We start from the raw sequence: 18,642 nt of genomic DNA, 5'->3' as shown, positions 1-18,642 counted from the left end.
ACTAAAAAATCCAGAAGCATGGATGCCTGGGTAGCTCAGTTGGTTAAGTGATTAGCATCAGCCTTCAGCTCAGGTCATGATCCCAAGGTCCTAGAATCAAGTCCTGCATCAAGTTCTCCCTCTACTGCTCGCTCTATTTGTACTCTCCCTGTCAAATAAATAAAAAATAAAATAAAATAAAATCTTAAAAAAAAATAAAAATCCCCAGAAGCAGACTATGAGGCCTGAATTTAAATGCAAGTAGTGGAAGGTGATTCTAGGAGTTATGAAGTGAAGACACAGAAGGGGAAAACCAATGAACGGTGAGTCATTGAGTGTGATGGCTAATTTTTATGTGTTATCTTGGTGAGGCTATGGCATCTGGTTATTTGGTCAAAAACTAGTCTAGATATTACAGTGAAAGTATTTATTTACTTTTTTAAGATGTGCTTAACATTTAAATCAGTAGATTTTGAGCAAAGCAGATTATCCTCCATAATGTGGGTAGGCTGCATCCCATCAGTTGAAGGCTTTAAGTGGAAGGATTAATGTCATCCCCAGAGGAGAGACTCTGTGTACACATACACATCCCCTTACTGGTTATCTCTCTGGTGAACCCAACACACACAGCACGTCACCAGTCAAGCAACTGGAACCGAATTCTACCAGGTAAGCAACCACTCTGGGAGACTATGTTAAGCATGTACCTTGGAGCTGTCCCATCTGAGGGACCAAGAGCTGGGGTATTTATGAACTGCCTCCCTTCAAAACATTGTTTAATACCTACTTCCATGAATATTAATTTCCTGGCACTTCTGACTTCCCATGTCCTGGGCTGAGCAGGCTCCAGTGGGTAGTGACAGAATTTCTGAATCTTGGTACCATTAATTCTGGGGTCCAGATAATTCTCTGATGCTGGTGACACCCCTGTGTGTCCTGGATGTTCAGCATCATCCCCGGACTCTACCCACTAGATGCCAGGAGCAGCCCCTTCTGCCCGTTAGGACCAAACACATTGCTTGAGACGTTGCCAAATGTCCCCAAAATATGGGCAAAATTGCTCTTGCCAGAGAACTACCACCTTAGACAAAGAAAAGCAATGTTGGCAGACAGAAATAATAGGTGTATGAAGGGAAAAGGTTGGGGCACCAACCGTACCCACTGCTCCTAGGAAAGGACCTTCTCCATTCAGGTGAAGCACAGGGAAGTTTTAGTTAAAATGTGCCTTATCCAAGGGGTTATTTGGTGTTTGGGCCCTATTTTCTTTTTTAGGAATAAGAGATCCCACCTGTCATTAAAGAATGTTAGTCTTCAGTGAGAAATCTCGGGGGTAGAATGCTTTCCCCATGCCTTTGAACTCATATACTAGAGGGGAGTAAGGGCCATACACATCACCTAGCAGGTATAGGTAAAAGGGAAAAGATGACTCCCTGTGCTAAGCAGCTTTTCAGTATGGACTATATGGTAAACACATGCAATGTTCTCATCAAATAAGTGGAAATATAATTGAGACTAGCCAAAATTTGCAGGAGCATGTGTGTGAAAGCCAATTTGGTCATCCCTCGAAAGGATTCCGGCAGAAAACATTCTACTCTAGTTATGAAGACTGGATTGAGGGAACTCAGAGGAGAATAGGGAGGGCAGGCAAAGCAGGGATGGGAGGAGTCAAGTGAGGGGTTTATAGAACACTAGGTGTACATTCCAGCAATCACTCCCTGGGAGGGAATCAAGAAGGACCTCTGACTAGCTCTGGAACAACTAAGGTGACATATGGTAAATATACCACATCATAGCACATTCACCTCTTTGCCCAGGACCGAAGGCACTAATCAATCACTGCACTCCTGTGTGATATCCTGATGACAACACAGTGCTGAGTACACAGAAGGTGCTCAAAAAGATTTTTGACTGGACTTCAGGCTCCTTATTAACACAGTACCCTAGGAAGTCTCTACAGCTCTACTGGGATGTACATGAAATGACATGGACACGTCTCCATGCCCCATCCACCCCAAGGATCTAGATCTACTCTAATATGGTAGCTACTGGCAACATGAAATAAATAAAAAAATAAAACTAAAATAAAAATTTGGGTCCTCAGTCACATTAATCACATTTTAAGTATCTAATAGGCATCACATTGAAAGCATAGATACACAACACTTCCACCACTGCAGAAAGTTCTATTGGGTGGTATCTTTCCAAATAAGCCCATTGTTCCCATGTAGCACATTCATTAATTCATTAATTCATTTAGTCCACAAATTAATCCTTGAGCTACTATTATGTGCTAGGCATCATTTCAGGTTCCACGGGAAGGTCCAGCGATAATAAAAATGGATGGTATTTGTGCCTTCATGGGGTTTATATTCTAGAGAAGGAGACATATAATAACCAAGAAAACCAGTAAGTGTATAGTATGCAGTCCAGTAGTAATAAAGATATGAAGGGAAATAGAGGAAAAGATTTAAGATGAATGAGTAGAAATCTGGCTGACTTGAGGGAATAGGAGAGGGGTCATCTGGGCAGAGGGCACACACAGGATTCTAAGCAAATACAGGCTTCATAAACAGCATAGGGACTCTTCTGGTATGAACGATGGCCAGAAAAGAAGCTAGAGGGATGATCATATAGGTCATTGCAAGGGCACTGGTAGTCACTCTGATTAAAGTGGGAACCACTACAGTTTGCTGAGAAGAGAGGAGAGATATGAGCTTGATGTTGATCTCTGGGTGCTAGAGGAGAAGAGACCTTTGGGGCAAAGGTAGAAACAGGGATGCCAGTTAGTTTGTTGTGGCCAATGTGAGTTGAGATTAGAGAGGGTCCTCTAGTTGGGATAAGAAATGCTGGGGCCTATGGTAGGATCTGAAGATAGAGCTGGCACGATTTTTGGTAGATTGGATTAAAATGTTAAAGGAAAGAATCAAAGATGACTCCCAGGATTTTGGCCTGAGAAACAGGCCATTTAATGGTCTGAGGAGTAGCAGGGCAGGGGTAGGCTCATGAAGTGTGGCAATCAGCCTCCATCCAAGATGGGGTCTGAGGATCCTTGTGTCGTCTCCTCCTACACCATATTAGGCTCCTCTGTGGGATCAAAAGAATACAGTGGAAGTGACAGCCAGTGCCTTCTCTCTTGGATCGCTTGCTCTGAGTCTCTCCTGCTGTCACGTCATGAGAACACTCAAGAATCTTACAGAGAGGCTGAAGGGCAAAACCTCCTGCCAAGAGTCAGAAACTGAGGCCTTCCTCCAACAGCCATGTGAGCCATCCTAGAAGTGATCGTCTGGCCCCAGTCAAGCATTCAGAGGACTAGCTCCAGCAGGCATCTTGACTGCCACCTCTTGAGAGTCTCAAGGCCAGAATCATGCAGCTAGTTTAGTCACAGAAATCTGACCCAAAGAAACTATGTGAATGTTTATTATTGTTTTAAGTCATTAATTTTTGTGATAATTTGTTTCAGAGCAAGAGGTAACTATCGCATGGTAAAGCCAAGAATTCTGGCTTGGCTGTGTTCAGACTGGGAGAACTATCAAGCATTCATGCAGAGATGTTGCTGAGGGGACTTAGACATGCTTTGAGTCCAGGAAAGAGCTGAAACTAATGCCATGCACCTGGGAGCCATTGGTGAGAATCATACCGTTAGTATGATAGTGGGTATTAAAAGCCAAAATGTTGCATGTGTGAGAGAAGGTTCAAGGACCCCAACATTCAGAGAACAGAAAAAGCAGAAGGATGTTGCATAAAGGAGCAGAGAACTGGCCAGCGATACAGGAAAGAAACGAAGGGGCTACGGGGTCCTGAAACCAAGGGAGGAATACATTTCAAGAAGAAGGAGTAATGAAGCCATTTGGATGCCAGAGAGAAGTGAAGTAGGATGGGATATATCAGTCATTAGACCTGGCAATATGGCGGCCGGCGAGAAGAAGGCAGGTGTCTCAAGCTCCTGCTCCAACACACAGCATGAACAAATGTCTATTCCATGATCTGACAGCAAGAGCTATACACAGTGGGCTCCTTAACATTGTTGCCATGGCACTGTTCTCACTTCTGTCCCATTTACTGGCTCCCAAGTGACAGTGCAGCCCTTCCCAGTCTGGAGAACACCATCATCTACTCAGGTGAGCTCACCAGTCAGACAGCCTTGCGCCAACGAGCAGCAACCAGCAAGAACCAGGCTACTGCAACGCCAGCGCCCTGACCTGATTGTTCAACAGAGAACACATGCTTTTGAGGGACATACATAGGGTTCAGTTCTGACTCTGACAGCTTTGTCAAATCACTGAGCTGCTCTGAGCCTCAGTTTCCTTATCTGTAAAACGAGAATCATAAATATCTCTCTCATAGGGCTTTAAGGAGGCTAAACTGTGGCAACCCAGAGTGACCAGGTGTCTGAGAAAACAGGCTCTTGGTTCAAAAACCTTGCTGGCCATTTATCAGTTGCATGACATCAAGCAAGTTATTTCAACTCCTGTGCTTCAGTTTTCTCACCTGTAAAATGGGAGTCATCACAATAATAATGACTTCTTTAGTCACTTTGAGCTCTAAAGGACAGAACACACATCAAAAGATTTGCATAATGACTGGCCAATACATTCAAGGCTCTGGTATCATTATAGAAAGTCCTTAGCAGAGTGGGAATGTCAGAGAAAATAAAGAGTAAAATATTATTTTCAAACCCAACCAGCCAGCATTTATTGAAGATAACGTACCAGTAGCATATGTATTCCTAAACACTAGTCCTCAAAACAATCAGAAAAGGTGCTTTGAATTATAATATATTGAAGACCGCATTATAATTAAGATGCTGTATTTGGAATGACACTGAAGTTTTGCTAAGCCCCTGGATCTGGGCTACACACAGGAAAAATGGGGGTGTTTATGTGAGGTGGAGAGGGGGAAGAAGAGGTCAGTGTAAATTAAACAACTGGGTTCTTCCCTTAAATTAACTTTGAGATTAGCCAGGCCCAGGCTAATTACAAGGCCAGCATGTGGGGCAAGTGGGAGCCATGACTTTTATTTCTGAAAGTATGTCCTGGGAGCTATCACACACCAGCATCTCCCAGTGTCTTCCGTGGAGGATGGGCGCCTGTACGTTAAGCGAAATTGAATTCATTCCCCACAAGCATGTATAACTGATCTCCGAAGATATATTAAAAATAAGGAAGCTGTATCCAGGAGGATTCGCAGACATCACTCCACACTACCTCGGGCCACTTTTCTTCTTTACTGACTGTCAGCAGCATTATCAGTGTCTGCTCTTGGCAGCCGGTGTGTGGCATAAAGAAGAGGAGCCTCGCCTGCATGAACGGGACCATTTCCAGTCAGGGAGGAAAGGCTGAGTTGTTCACTGGGAGCTAAAGGTCTTGGAAAGTAGGTCTTTGCAACTAAACCTTGCTCCTGTTTTTCATGGCTGCCAGTAAGACTCAAAGAAATAATGATGGATGAGGAAGAACCACTCTCATGAGGGGTTATTTTTGCAACCAAGCTTGAGGTGTACCTACGGAAGGAGAATTGACTGCCTCCCCATTGAGAGAACATGGGGTCCTCCCTCCAGGCTTCCATCCGCTCAAGGAGAAGATGGCAGACAGATAGTTGACTTTGGGAAGGCGAAGGGGATGAGTGACCCTGTTCCGGCCCCCCAAGTTGCTGACTTACAGCCCTCAGTTGGGTCTTAGTGACCCAACTGTGGGTTCCCTGATGGGATTGCTAGCCTGCATATTTGTGGCACCCTCATTCTTTTACTGAGAGCCAAGAAGGGGGAAATTTGTCCCATTTAATTGTTGATAAAATGGAGGTTCAGGGAGGTGAAATTGCTACCTACCAGCAATCCAAGGCGAATGGCCCCATAACCCTAAGAGGATTGTGCAACCTAGTTCTTCTGCTCTGGTCTGTCCTTCACTCTCAGGGAGGGTGTCTAGATGTCCCAGGTGCAAGGCACACTGGCATCACAGGCCTGGTTTCTTGCCTGCTTTGGCATTTCTACCATTATCTGTCACCTCCTCAATCTGTACTATCAAGGCTGGGCACTCACTCCTGGAGAAAATGCAGGAGCATTTCACTGGGAGCCCAAGGACGGCCCCTTTCATTTCCAACTGCTCTGTTAGGAGTCTACCCTTGTAGGAGTGATATATATGAGTGTTAATTCTATTTGCCACTCGTTGAGTGCTTTCCGCGTGCATGGGAGACTGTTCTCAGCACTTTATATATGTGAATGCATTTAAACCTCGAGTTAAACAATGAGACAGGCCTCATAATTGTCCCATTTTACAGATAAGAAGACGGAAGCAGAGAGAGTTTAAGCAGCTCATGCAAAGGTCCCAAAGCTAGTAAGAGGCAGAGTTGGGATTAAATCCAGATAATGTCATTTCAGAACTTGGGCCTTTGATATGTTCTCAGACTTATCCTTCAATGATACGAAGGTAGACATGGTCAGGACAGAGGTGGGCATGGTGTGGAAAGAAAACTACAGAGCAAAAGTATGGTTAGGGTGTTTCCCTGGGGGCTCAGCTGTCTTCTGGGGGCAGCTGGGAGCAAGATACAAGAAATGCAAGGGCCAGAAAATGATGAATGATAATGCCTGGCTGGGGGAGCAGGGTGGTAAAGGAAAATTAAGTTGTTTTGTTTGAACAATCTTGCTTTAAAAAAGGAATCAGTTCCAAATATACAACAATGAAATAACCATCACGGCAAAATGAGCTGATCATCTATGTACAGAATTTATTGCTTTCATTTTCACGTTGGCCAGACCAGAACTTTGTGTTCAGATATAATAATGCCCTTTCTTCCGCTAAGAAGCAAGCAAGCCCAAGCTTTCTTCCATAACAAGGCCTCCTGGCCCTCTTACGTGGCTCTTAAACAGTTCTAATTATTTCATTGTCCTACTCTAAATCATCATGATATCCTATATTTGGAAGTAGGTGAAAAAACCTGATGTATCCATATATGCTGTTTTGCACAGACACGCACCAGAGTTTATGCATGTAAACACAGGAGTAAAACCCGACCTGTGTGATCGTTTTTACAACCTGACTTTCAAATATATTCTAAAAAAAAAAAGAAAAAAAAGGAAGAGAGATTAACATTTGGAATATAGTTTCTTGAGATGGAGGTAGGGTTTAATTGTTGAGTGAAACCATAATATAGTGAAGTTGGGCCAGCGAGAGATACAGATATTTAATGAGCAAATCCAATGGACCTCCCACCACCCGCACCATTTCCAAAATATCGATGGACAGACATGGTTCACTTTTGAGGACTTGATCCCAAGGGCATGGGATGGGGACTGGGAGCAGGGATAGGGAAGTCACTATGCAGGAGGGAAGACAATAAACACGAGAAAGGCGTTCTTCCCACCCCACCCAAGAGAATAGCGTGGGGGTTTTGTGAAAGAGTAACTTCGTGTAAATGGGACCAGGGCCTTTCAGGGGATTTCCATATGGTGAGATGTAAGCAGAGAAGACCAGGTCCTTTTGCAGTTTACCCCCATCCTGCCGAAGGACATAGTGGCAGTGCTCAAGGGCCACTAATAGTCACCGAAAATCAAATACAGTCTGAAAAGGACTTCTCTCTACAGGAATCTTTAAACGTACGAAAAGAACATCTACGCAGTCTTGGTTTCCCTTCCTCCTTGAAACGGTTAATCACATACATTGGTAGTTTAGTTTCCATTTTTGTTGCCTTAGCATACCATACCAAGGCATTCTTTAAGAATGTGCTTTTTCAAGTCGAGTCAAACCCCATCAAAAAATAACGGCACAAAACAAACAAAAGGCTCTATGATCTGGGAATAAATAATCCGGGGCTAACGACTCAGCTGGACTACCCTTCCACAATGGGCACCAAGTCCCTGAGGATGGGGTCAGACACAGGCTTGCGATGTATCAAAATTATAAATAATTATAGCAATGAATTCATTTAATCAATCAATTTCACCAGTGGTGCGCAGGGGTGGACAGGGCATAAAACTCCACATAGCTATCAATTGCTCCGATTACAGCTGGCTGTCAGCCAGAATTCCCCTGATCCATGTTCGTTAAATGCACATTAATCTGAATTTGGCAGTGTAATCAAGGACCTAACTGAACTGTGAAATTGAATTCTGCAGTAGAACATCATTTGACCATTTTATGCCAAGGCTGGGGGAAAAAAAAAAGGTTTGGTTGGGGGTAGGGTGAGAGAAAGAAAAGGAAAAAAGGAAAAAAAAAAAAGATCCTGCAGCAACATCTATTTGTCACAGTGGCCTTCTGTACTGGTGACAGGGAGGCTGTGGGGAGATCATGCTGGGCTGGCGGGGGTGGGGTGGTGGTGGGGGAGGGGCCCGGTGAGCCTGTGTCCCCGCGGGAAGGATCGGGGCTGCAGGATGCTTCGTGAAAGATGGCGAGTCTCTCTTTCCACTGCCCACAGAGCTACAAGGGATGGGAGGTGGCTGTTGGCAGCTGCTTGAGCGGGGTGCTCCAATCCACCTTTTCTGAGTACAATAAAGCAGAGACTGCTCAGCTCAAAGAGGAAAAAACCAGACTGCGTGTTGTTCACTGTACATAAATCAAACGTGGGATAAAAGTGAATCACAGGCCCCTACTATCTGAACAGGAAAAGGACATCTTAAATTGTCCTTACTTGACTCAAAGGGAAATATATGAGGACCAGCCTTGGCTTTGGGAAAGGAAAAGCACTGCCTATAAGAATTCCAGAGAGAATCTGTAACTAGCTTTCTCTGCAGGGACGTTTTAGAGGCTGGCAATTAGGGGAAAGGGATTCATTCAGTCCTGTGTCGTGAATATGTATTTACTCTCCTGTGTCCCTCTGGCTGTGTCTTGCTGTGCCGATTCTCCCTGCTGTGGGCAGGACTGCCACTGATGGGGCTGTTCCCCGCCTGCCCTCAGGTGGGGGCACATTGCCGCATCCTCTTGGAACAGTGGCTGCTACTCCTGCTGGAGGCGAGGCTTCAATGCGTGCCCGTCCACAGTCAGTCTCCTGCGAATTACTTATTTTCATTTACACAATGGAGTGGCCCTGTTTCACCGATGACAAAGGGACACAACGCACGCTATGAGCTGCCATTTGATTTTGGTTGAGAAAGGCAAGCAGCACGTGCTGTCACTGCCAAAGAACAGTGGTCATGAGCCAGACCTCTGGGGACCTAAAGACCTTAAGGTTCTAATGCGGGGAACTTGAAAGTAGCTTAAGTTCTGGATAGTCAGATGCTGGCTGGATTTCCAAATTGCATGTAGCAGACAGCCATTCACCATGTTTAGTGTTTGGCAAGGAACTCTCCCAAACCATGACGCTGGATTCCTAGTTAGGCATGTAGGAACTTATACCTTGTGATGTGAAGTTGGAAGAGTTGTGCTTTTCTTTGCCTTACAGAATATATGGCAAAAGGACTCTGAGAGAGTCTGGACATGTGGCTTATGACCTGCACATGTAGGCAAAGCCTAGTTAAAGAAATGAATGGGGGGGGGGTGCCTGGATGGCTCAGTGGGTTAAAGCCTCTGCCTTCAGCTCAGGTCATGGTCTCAGGATCCTGGAATCGAGCACCACATGGGGCTCTCTGTTCAGCAGGGAGCCTGCTTCCTCCTCTCTCTCCACTCGCCTCTCTGCCTACTTGTGATCTCTGTCTGTCAAATAAATAAATAAAATATTTTAAAAAAATGAATAGGTCTGCGCTCAGTCAGCAGGCTCAAGCGTTTAAGTCTCTTCCTCCACCTTTGGACTGGTATGTTCAATTAACCACCCCCCCCCCCCGCCTCACTTGCTTTTCCAAACTCAAAGAACACATCTTCTGTTCAAGAGCAGACGACTCAGACCTGAGATCTGCCCCCGCCTGCAGCAGCGTGGATGGGGAGGGATGGTGTCTGTATCCCTGGGGACCAGCTGCCTGCTGCGGAATATGGTTCAAGTACATCGGGGCCTCTAAGACAGCCGGGACAGATATTGCCAGGTCAGATTAATTTCATTTTAATTTGGTAATGGAAAACTCACTCACAGTGACTAAAGCACAATTTACTTTGAGGCATGAGAAGATTTGTCTATTCATACGCAAAGGCCCCGTGAAGCCTGATAGAGGGACAAGTCTTCGAGATGTTCTGAATCACCTTGTTGGATGTTTTCAGGTTTTATGAACCTTAAGGAATATCCTATAAGAGTCTATATGTAAAGAAAAAAGTAGAAATAATACCCATGGTTCTGTTAAGTGATTAGCACTTCTCTCTCCCTCCCCCGCCTCTTTCTCCCCGCCCCCCGCCCTCCGACCTCTGATTTTTGCTGCAGCCCATAAGATTTCACAAGTATTGCCATCTTGTGACCCATCGGGCCCTAAGAGGATCTCAGCAAGTGTTCAGCTGGGATAAGGAACTGCAGTTTTGTCCCTGGACCTTGGCTGAATCTGGGTGTGCAAGTGCCACAGAGAACAGTGAGTCCTTCAATTACTGGGGCAGGAAGGCCGAGCACACCACCTCAGCTGCTTTTTTCTTCCCGGGAAAGCAGAGTGACAGCTAAGCAGTGAAAAGAACCATTGCACTGGTGACCCCAGAAGAAAGATCTGGGGAATCGTGCCAGTTTTTCTTACACCCTCTATCTATGCTCAGATCCCTTTAATATGTCCTCTGTTTGGGCTGTGCTGGGATGCAGCACTGGTCACTTGGCTGCCCGGGACACAGGGATGGTAGGCGTAACATGGAGGGGTGGTTGGCAAGAACCTTCATCGTAATGACAGATGTAGAGTTATGGATGGTACTTCCTGCTTGAATGCTGCTGGATACTCTGCCCTCTCTTAACATCCGGGAAGTGTGAGAACTTCATGCCCATTCTAGCGGGTAGAGCAAGCGGTAGGGTGGTGGGATTGGGGCCCTCAGGCTAGCTCACTGAGGCATGGCGGGGCCTTGAGGAAGTCACACAGCTACTCTGGCCTTCTGGGACCCGCATCTCTGAGGTGAGGACAGCAGAACTTATTAGTCTATACAGAATGGCTGTGAGGTCAAAGTTACCTGGAACTTGTTCTCAACGTATGTTGAGAATATGTAAAAGGTTCCATGGCTGGTGTTAGCAGATATGGGGACATGTTTTCCAACCAGAAATGCGTCGGGGAAGCGGGGCTAACACTGAGCGCCTGCTGTGTGAGGACTCCTTTACATTGACTCCTCTTTTCTCATCTGTAGAAGAAGGTCAAAGCAGTCATGGAAACACTCCACAGAGGAGGGAACGGAGGCACACACAAGATCCTACAGCCAGTAAGTGTGTGAATCCAGGGAACTGGATTCTAGAACTTGTGCTCGTAATGTCTTCTGTAATGGGTGAGAACATCTGGTTGTCATCCAGAAAATGGAATAAGACCAGCAGTCAAGGTAGAGTGAATGCGTATGAGTGTCTCAGGGAACTTCACTCTTAATGCCTCCTTTCTGGCCTGTGGTCCTAGCTTTTCACACAGACTGGGTGAGGCTAAGGAGCTTCTCAGAGGATTCCCCCTCACTGAGAACAGAGAGAATCAAGCACATTCCCTGTGTGCCCCAAATCTGTCTGTGACTCATCACCCATTCCTCACCAGCGAGATGAGGGCTGCCTGTGGTGTGTACATCTGGGCCCCGAGGCCTCATACCCATCTTTCTGGTCCTCAGTTTTCTTCTGGGGAAAAAGGAATGTTCTGGAATATACAGACTGTGCGGTCAGATGGACCTAATTTTGGGTCCTGACTCAGCTGTCTGCCTGTAAAGAGCTAGCCTCTGAGTCTCAGCTTTCTAACTGTAAAAGGGAGATGATCTTCAAGTCTTCCAGCATTGCCGTGAGGGCTAAATCGCGGAGTGCTTACAAAATCCTTAGCTCGGTGCCTGGAGCACAGTAACCCTCAGCTTCATGTCACAGCTGTCTCCTGTCCACGCTAGACCTACAGATTCAGGTGTCGACAGTGTGCATTCATAAATAGACTACTGCTAATTATTAACTTATTTAACCCTCACACAACGTGATTATTCCCATTCTATAGACAGAGGAGTGGAGTTTAAGCCATTTACTCACTCAGGTTTAAGCTGGGGGTAGTTTATCTCTAGGACCTACACCCTTGAATGCCCAAAAGTACTTGCAAAATGGTTAGCTATGGAACAGTGATTTCTCAGCTGGGGCCAGCTTTGCTCCCTGCTGCCCCATAGGTCATTTGACAGTGTCTGGAAATAACCTGGATGTCACAGGAAGGGATGCTACTGGCATGCAAGGACAGAAGCCAGGGGCGCTGCTTACCCTCCTCCAGTGCACAGGGCAGCCGCCTACAAGACAGAACCATCAGGCCCAGTATGTCCATAGTATGGAGGCTGAGAAATCCCGCTATTGAGTGGGACAGGACCACACTCCCCAAGGGAGCTTCATGGCTGCAGGTATTTAAAGGAGTTTGCAAGGTGAGGTGAATGCAAAGGCTATTCCTGGGCCACTGGGGATGTGTCTAATGTCTGGCGTAGGGGTTGAGCCTGGAGAGATGGATGCCAGCTCAGCAATGACTGACTGGGCTGTTTCTGAGCCCCTCCAATCCCCCAGATTCCTCAGAGGTGCAAAGCAGGCAAGAGTTCCTGACTTCCAGGACTACGAGGCTCAACAAGGCAACACGTGTGTCTGGCACGCAGTGAGTGCTTACTGAGCTGGCAGAACTGTGATTACGCGGGGGCAGGGGCCGGGGTGGGGGGGGCTTCTCGGGGCTGAAGCCAGAGCAGGGGACGGATTGCTGGGTCAGCACCAACACATGCGAGCTGGCGGCTGCCGGCTCCCTGGAGAACAGTGGAATGAGCAAAATCAGATGCCCAGTGACACTGTCTCTAGCCAGTTTCCCTCCCTGTGAAGCAGACTTGTCTGCAGGGGACAGTGGAAAGCATCCTCTCTCCACATCAGGCTGTTTTTATAGTTGTGTGGTGTGGATGGATTTTGTTTGGCTTCATTTGTCGCCCGAGGTCTTATCTGCCCAGCCCTAGCCCCACACATTCAGAAGTAGGGAGACAGACGATACCTACAGGTTCATAACATCCTTGATTCCTGTCTTGTCAACGGGAAAATCAGGTCGGTCGACAGCACTGGAGGAGTTTTTCCTATGGGTTAATGGTATTTTCTTCTCCATTAGGCCCAAATAGAAAACTGGTGTCTGTCCGTCTCTTTCTCACTTACGCATACCCATCCCTCCTCATTTTTGCTCTGTCTGGAGACGCACACAAACTGCATGCTTTCATGGATTATCTGAGATATGAACATAACCCACCAGCCTCTAGGACTTTCCATGAGGCACAAATTATCTGAGTCATGATCTCTATATCTTCCCTCAGCAGAAAATCCAAATGTGATTGGTCGATTTTTAAGAGTACAGCTCTAAAGTCACAGGCACCTAAGTCTTTTTAGAGAGATGTTATATTTTTAATCAAGTAAACATTTTAATTACTAACATGTCTCTCCCCTCCTACCCTCCCACTAATTCTGCTTGTGATTTTCTCATGGGTCTCCTGTGAAATGGAACAGCAGCTTACATCTTTGGAGCCCTTGATTATGAGGGCTGAAAAACCCTTGGTAGAAGTACCCAAGGGCTAGTATATTATTTTTTTTCTGAGCCACAACAGTTTCTGCATTGTTTCTGCTTTACGTATTTCTTTTCTGAGCCATAATAGTTTTCTGCATTGTTTCTGGGATTAACAAAACTAGATTTCAGAGCAGATCTGCTTTGCCTTATATTTGGAAGTCTGTAGGAAGAGGGATCTAGCAAGGAATGAATCAAATTATCCCTTCCCTCCAACCTCTTCCTATTCCTTTACTTAGCCTAGAGTTCTGGTGGTCACTGGGGGCTCTCATGGGTTTTACTGGCAAATGCGATTGAGCCCCTTAAATAACATATGCCCACATAAAGGGAAAAATGGCAGGACTAGGAGAAAGACCAGACCTGGATTTCATCCTTGTTTTGCAACCAAGTAACTACGAAAACTTAAGCATGCTACATGACTTCCCTGTCTTTGTTTCTCCTTCTGTGAGATGTGTGGTCAGGGGTTGTGGGAGGGGTGGTGATGGTGGTCCTATTAAATCCCAAATGCCTTAAGGATTAGGCTAATGGGGAAAATGAATGAAGTGGGCTGGGCAGGACCTGTCTCCTCTAATGGGGAGTCTTTTTCTCTAGTCAATTCCATTCCCAGTGCCAGGTGAAAATGCGGGCCCAGGGGTATCAGATCATTCCCTCCCCTCCACCTTTTTTAAAGAGAAGCCTAAAAGCCAGAAGTTGAAGATTTTAAGTGAAATATCTTCATTTATCAGAAGTTGGGAATGACTATTTGGTGGATAAAATAGATCAATGGACCAAATATGGCCCCAGGGCTGAAATGTTACTTCCTCTGAACAGAACTTCCTCTATGATCTTGACCTACACAGCTTCCTACCATGAGTGCTCAAATATGTCACACATACAAAAAAGTCATATTTGATCCTAATTAGCCATAGCAATCCTGATAAAGGAGAACAAAGCTTCCTGATTTCAAACTATATTACAGAGCTATAGAGATCAAAATAGGATGGTACTGGCAAAAAAGCAGACTCATAGATCAAGAGAACACATTAGAGACCAGAAATAAACCTACATATACATAGTCAATATTTAGCAAAGGAACTGAGAAGATACAAATGCAGAAAGGACAGTCCTTCCAGTATATGGTGCTGTGAAAATTGGACAGCTACATGTAAAAGAAGGAAACTAGACACCTGTCTTACACACATACAAAAATTAACTCAAAATGCATTGAAGACTTGACTGTAAGACCTGAAACCATAAATTCTTAGAAGAAAAATAGGAGGTTAATTCCTTGGCATTGGTCTTGGCAATGATTTTTCATCTTTGACGCCAAAAGGCAACAATAGCAAAAGAAAACAAGTGGGACTACATCAAATAAAAAGCTTCTGTCCAGCGAAGGGCAAGATCAGCAAAATGAAAAGGCGCGGACGGGATGGGAGAAAATATCTGCCAACCCATGTCTGAAAAGGGGTTAAAAATATATATAAGGAACTCATACAACTCAATAGCAAAAACAAGAAACAAAAAACAAACCAAATAACCCAATCAAAAAATGGACACATTTTTTAAAAACACATTTTTCTAGGGATGGTATACAAATGGTCAATGTTACATGGAAAAGTTCTAGACGTGACTCACCATCAGAGAAAAATCAAAACCACAAGGAGCTGTCACCCCCTACCTGTCTGAACGGTTAGTATATCAAAATTTAACTTTAAAATGAACTTTATTAAAAACTTACCATGTAATCCTGACTTTTTTTTTTCCTTTTCAACAGATTCTTGTAAACTTTGCCAGAAGGCAGGAACCACCGTATTTCTCCATCTAACGGCTTCCAATCATATGCTCCTTAACAGAGGACTTCGTATAATATGAGCACCCACTATTTAATAGTAGTGTATCAGGATAGCTTTCAAAAAAAGATTTTTTTTTTTTTTTTTTTTGCCTTTTAATCAGAAACCCTGTAGGAGATCTCCAAAGACTTTGATTTTAATGAATAAACGTGCCTTGCCTTATATCCTCTGCCCTTGGGGCTTGCTGATGGAAATCAGGTAGGCTTTCAAAATGGATTCTCACTTAAAAGGCAAACCATCACATTAGAATCTATGTGAGAAGGTCACGCTAGCACTGCATTTGTGGGGTGCCTGCCCATGGGAGGGAAGAAGAACTTTACCTTTGGAATGCACATTGTGGGCTCGGACAAGCGAGGGTAGGTGTAGGAGCTGTATGAGTGTCCTTGGGGGTGGGTTTTAAATGCACTTCCTCCAAAGGGCATCATGGGTTCCTGGAGCCCTGAGCCTGACCTGGACCTCTGCCGCATGGTGGGCTGAGGGCTGGTCTGATGCAGGTAGGATGATTTTGGCCTCCTATCATAGTCATCCAGGCTGGGTCCCCACTCGCTTTCACTGAACACCAGGCTCTCCTTGGAGCAACCACTGGTCCCCGCAGTTCTAGAAGGCGTGAACTGGAATGGGTAATCTAGGGGGGAACTGCTTGAGGCTCTCTGGTACTCCCACTTGAGGTCGCCGTATTCACTTGGTTTGCTCAGTGAGTCCAAGTGTGTGTGATAATCAAGGGGAAATCTGGCAAGATCGGATTTCCAAGGCTTCATCTCAGGATAGTGGGCCTCCCCGTGTTTGGTCTTGGTAACATGCCCGTTTTGCTTGGCCACATGGCTGCTCTTATAAAATGGATCCAGGTCGTCACCATATAGACTCTTTTCTCGATACTTCTCAGTCGTGTAGTCAGCAGTGGTATCAGATTCACTGGAATACTGTGAGAAGGTGATGAAGCCATTTTCTTCCCGATGGCCTTGACCGTGGCTGGAGGCTCCCTGGTCTGGGGTAGGTGGGCTTTCCTTCCTTAGGGAGTTGGAGCGAGTCACGGAGATGTTGTCAAAGTCCTCTAGCAGGCCGTTGATAGAGGTTTCCTTGCACGGTTTAGTTCCTCTAACGATTGTCTGGGAACAGTAAAGGGAATGCCATTTAAAGAAAACATTTCATGCTTTCAAACTGATGCTGGAATCCCGCCCCTACTCCATCTAATTTAAACCACAGAGGAAAAATGACCCCAGGGAATCCCCTACAAAGTGATAATAAACAAAAATTGTTGACTGATTTCAGTGGTGAAATAAGTCACATATTCTTAAATTGCAAATGATCTTAAGCTGCAAATTTTCTTTTACCTCACTCGATTGAGAGATCAATTAAACATCAAAAAGCCATTTAGAAGACTATGTAAGATTATATAAGCAATTATTGTCTTATTTGCCAGTTTAGGGGAAACCTCCTCCCCACCCCATCCCATCCTTAAATAATAAACCCTAACCACCTAACAATAGGCTGATTATAATTTTAAGTGTATAACTTGTAAGAAAAATCACATTTATTATTTTTTACATTCATTATTCAGATTATTTGCAAAACCGGCAAACACTGTCACGTGAGTATTAATATACCCAGAAATGGGCACACTTTCTTTTTTTTTTTTTTAAGCTTTTTATGGAAGACATGAAAATTGAAGTTACCAGATTTTAAGGAGGAGGAAGGCCCTTTCTGAACTGTAAGTAAGGAACAGCATGAAGATTCCTTAGGAGATTTCATTTGTGATCACATGTGATATTCTCATTAATCATCTAACTGTAATGCCTCCTAGAGCCACACTTCGGTATCATCATCGCTGACGTCCGGACGGCTTAGTAATTGACACAGTCATACTTGAAATCTTAGTGACAAACTGCCAGGCCCAAATGTTCCCTTTAACGAACCTAAATAACACCGGAATACCAGGAACAGCAAGAAATCACAAACCATTTACAAAGCCAGTCAGCTGTGCCTTCATGATGACAAGGTTTGCCGCAAAAGATGACGGGGGTGGATCAAAGAACAAAGAACAAAGTGTTGTGACTTCGGTCTTCCAGGATTTTAAGAGAAAAATACCTTTGAGCATGTAGCAAAGGAGTTCAAAATCATCTCAGTAGAAGAGAGGGCTTCAAACTAGAGGGAAAAGTCAAAGTTCTAAAGCTTATGCTTTATAAGATCCGTGTTTCTCAAAGTCTCCAGGATGAAAGTCAAGGTTTTGTTTTTTTCTATCTAATCAGTCCTGGACTAAGACTTTTGGTCTATAGTTCTCTTTTAAATAAACTTTTATTTTTTTATTTTTATTTTTTAAAAAAGACTTTATTTATGTATTTGACAGAAAGAGACACAGAGAGAGAGGGAATATAGCAGAGGGAGTGGGAGAGGGAGAAGCAGGCTTCCTGCGGAGCAGGGAGCCGGATGTGGGACTCGATCCCAGGACTCTGGGGTCATGACCTGAGTCACCCAGGTGCCCTTTAAATAAACTTTTAATTCTGGAATGGTTTTAGATTAACAGAGAGGTTGCAAAGAGAATATATAGAATATATAGAATATATCCCTTACTGTACTTTTAACATCTTACGCTGTTATTAACTAAACACAAGCTCCTTTCCTAATGTTCCAGGGTCCCATCCAGGATATGATGTGTCATGTCTCCTTAGTCTTCTCTGGCCTGTGAGAGTTTCTCAGATGTTCCTTGTTTCTGATGACCTTGCCAGTTTCAAGGAAGAGTGGTCAGGGGCTCCACAGAATATCCCTCAACCAGGAATGTCTGATATATTTCCCATGGTTATACTGAGTTTATTGGTTGGTGGGGGGAGCGGGGAGATCATGGAGTGATCATATCCACATCATATCCAGCGTGCCTATGATCAACATGGCTTATCACTGATGATGGCGGCCTTGGTCATCTGGCCCAGGTAGTGTTCACCAGGTTTCCACATGTAGAGTTACAGTCCCCTCCCTTCCCTGCTTTCCAAACCATACCCTTGGAAGTAAGCCACTCTCCCTCCTTGAGTTGGGTATCTATATAACATATGTGAAATTCTTCTGCCCAGGAGACTTGCAAATTCTACTTATTTATTCAATTATTCAGTTGTGTCAGTATGGATAGAAATCATGGATATTTGCTTTATTCTTTGAATTATAACCCTAAACTGTGTTTTGTTCTGTTGCTCTAATTGTTCCAGCTTTATTTATTAAGACTTATTTCAGACTGGCTGCTCTGTCCTTTTCCCGAACCCCATCTTCTTATTTTTTGAGCCCTTCCTTACCTTTTGGCTCTACAAGATG

The 18,642-nt window shown here is 44.7% G+C and overlaps 1 protein-coding gene across 3 annotated transcripts in view; it reads right to left on the bottom strand.

Moving 5' to 3' along the window:
- The window catches only part of PAK5 (p21 (RAC1) activated kinase 5), a 295,772-nt gene that overhangs the window by 25,406 nt on the left and 251,724 nt on the right, over positions 1-18,642 (bottom strand). For all 3 annotated transcript variants that reach the window (XM_082744403.1, XM_082744402.1, XM_082744404.1), the window contains one exon: positions 15,666-16,451. In XM_082744403.1, coding sequence (XP_082600529.1) covers positions 15,666-16,451 — 786 coding nt within the window. The remainder of the gene's footprint in view (positions 1-15,665; positions 16,452-18,642) is intronic.

This window comes from Mustela nivalis, assembly GCF_964662115.1.
Source record: "Mustela nivalis genome assembly, chromosome: 8".
NCBI lineage: Eukaryota > Metazoa > Chordata > Mammalia > Carnivora > Mustelidae > Mustela > Mustela nivalis.
This window is presented reverse-complemented; position numbering and strand designations above follow the sequence as displayed.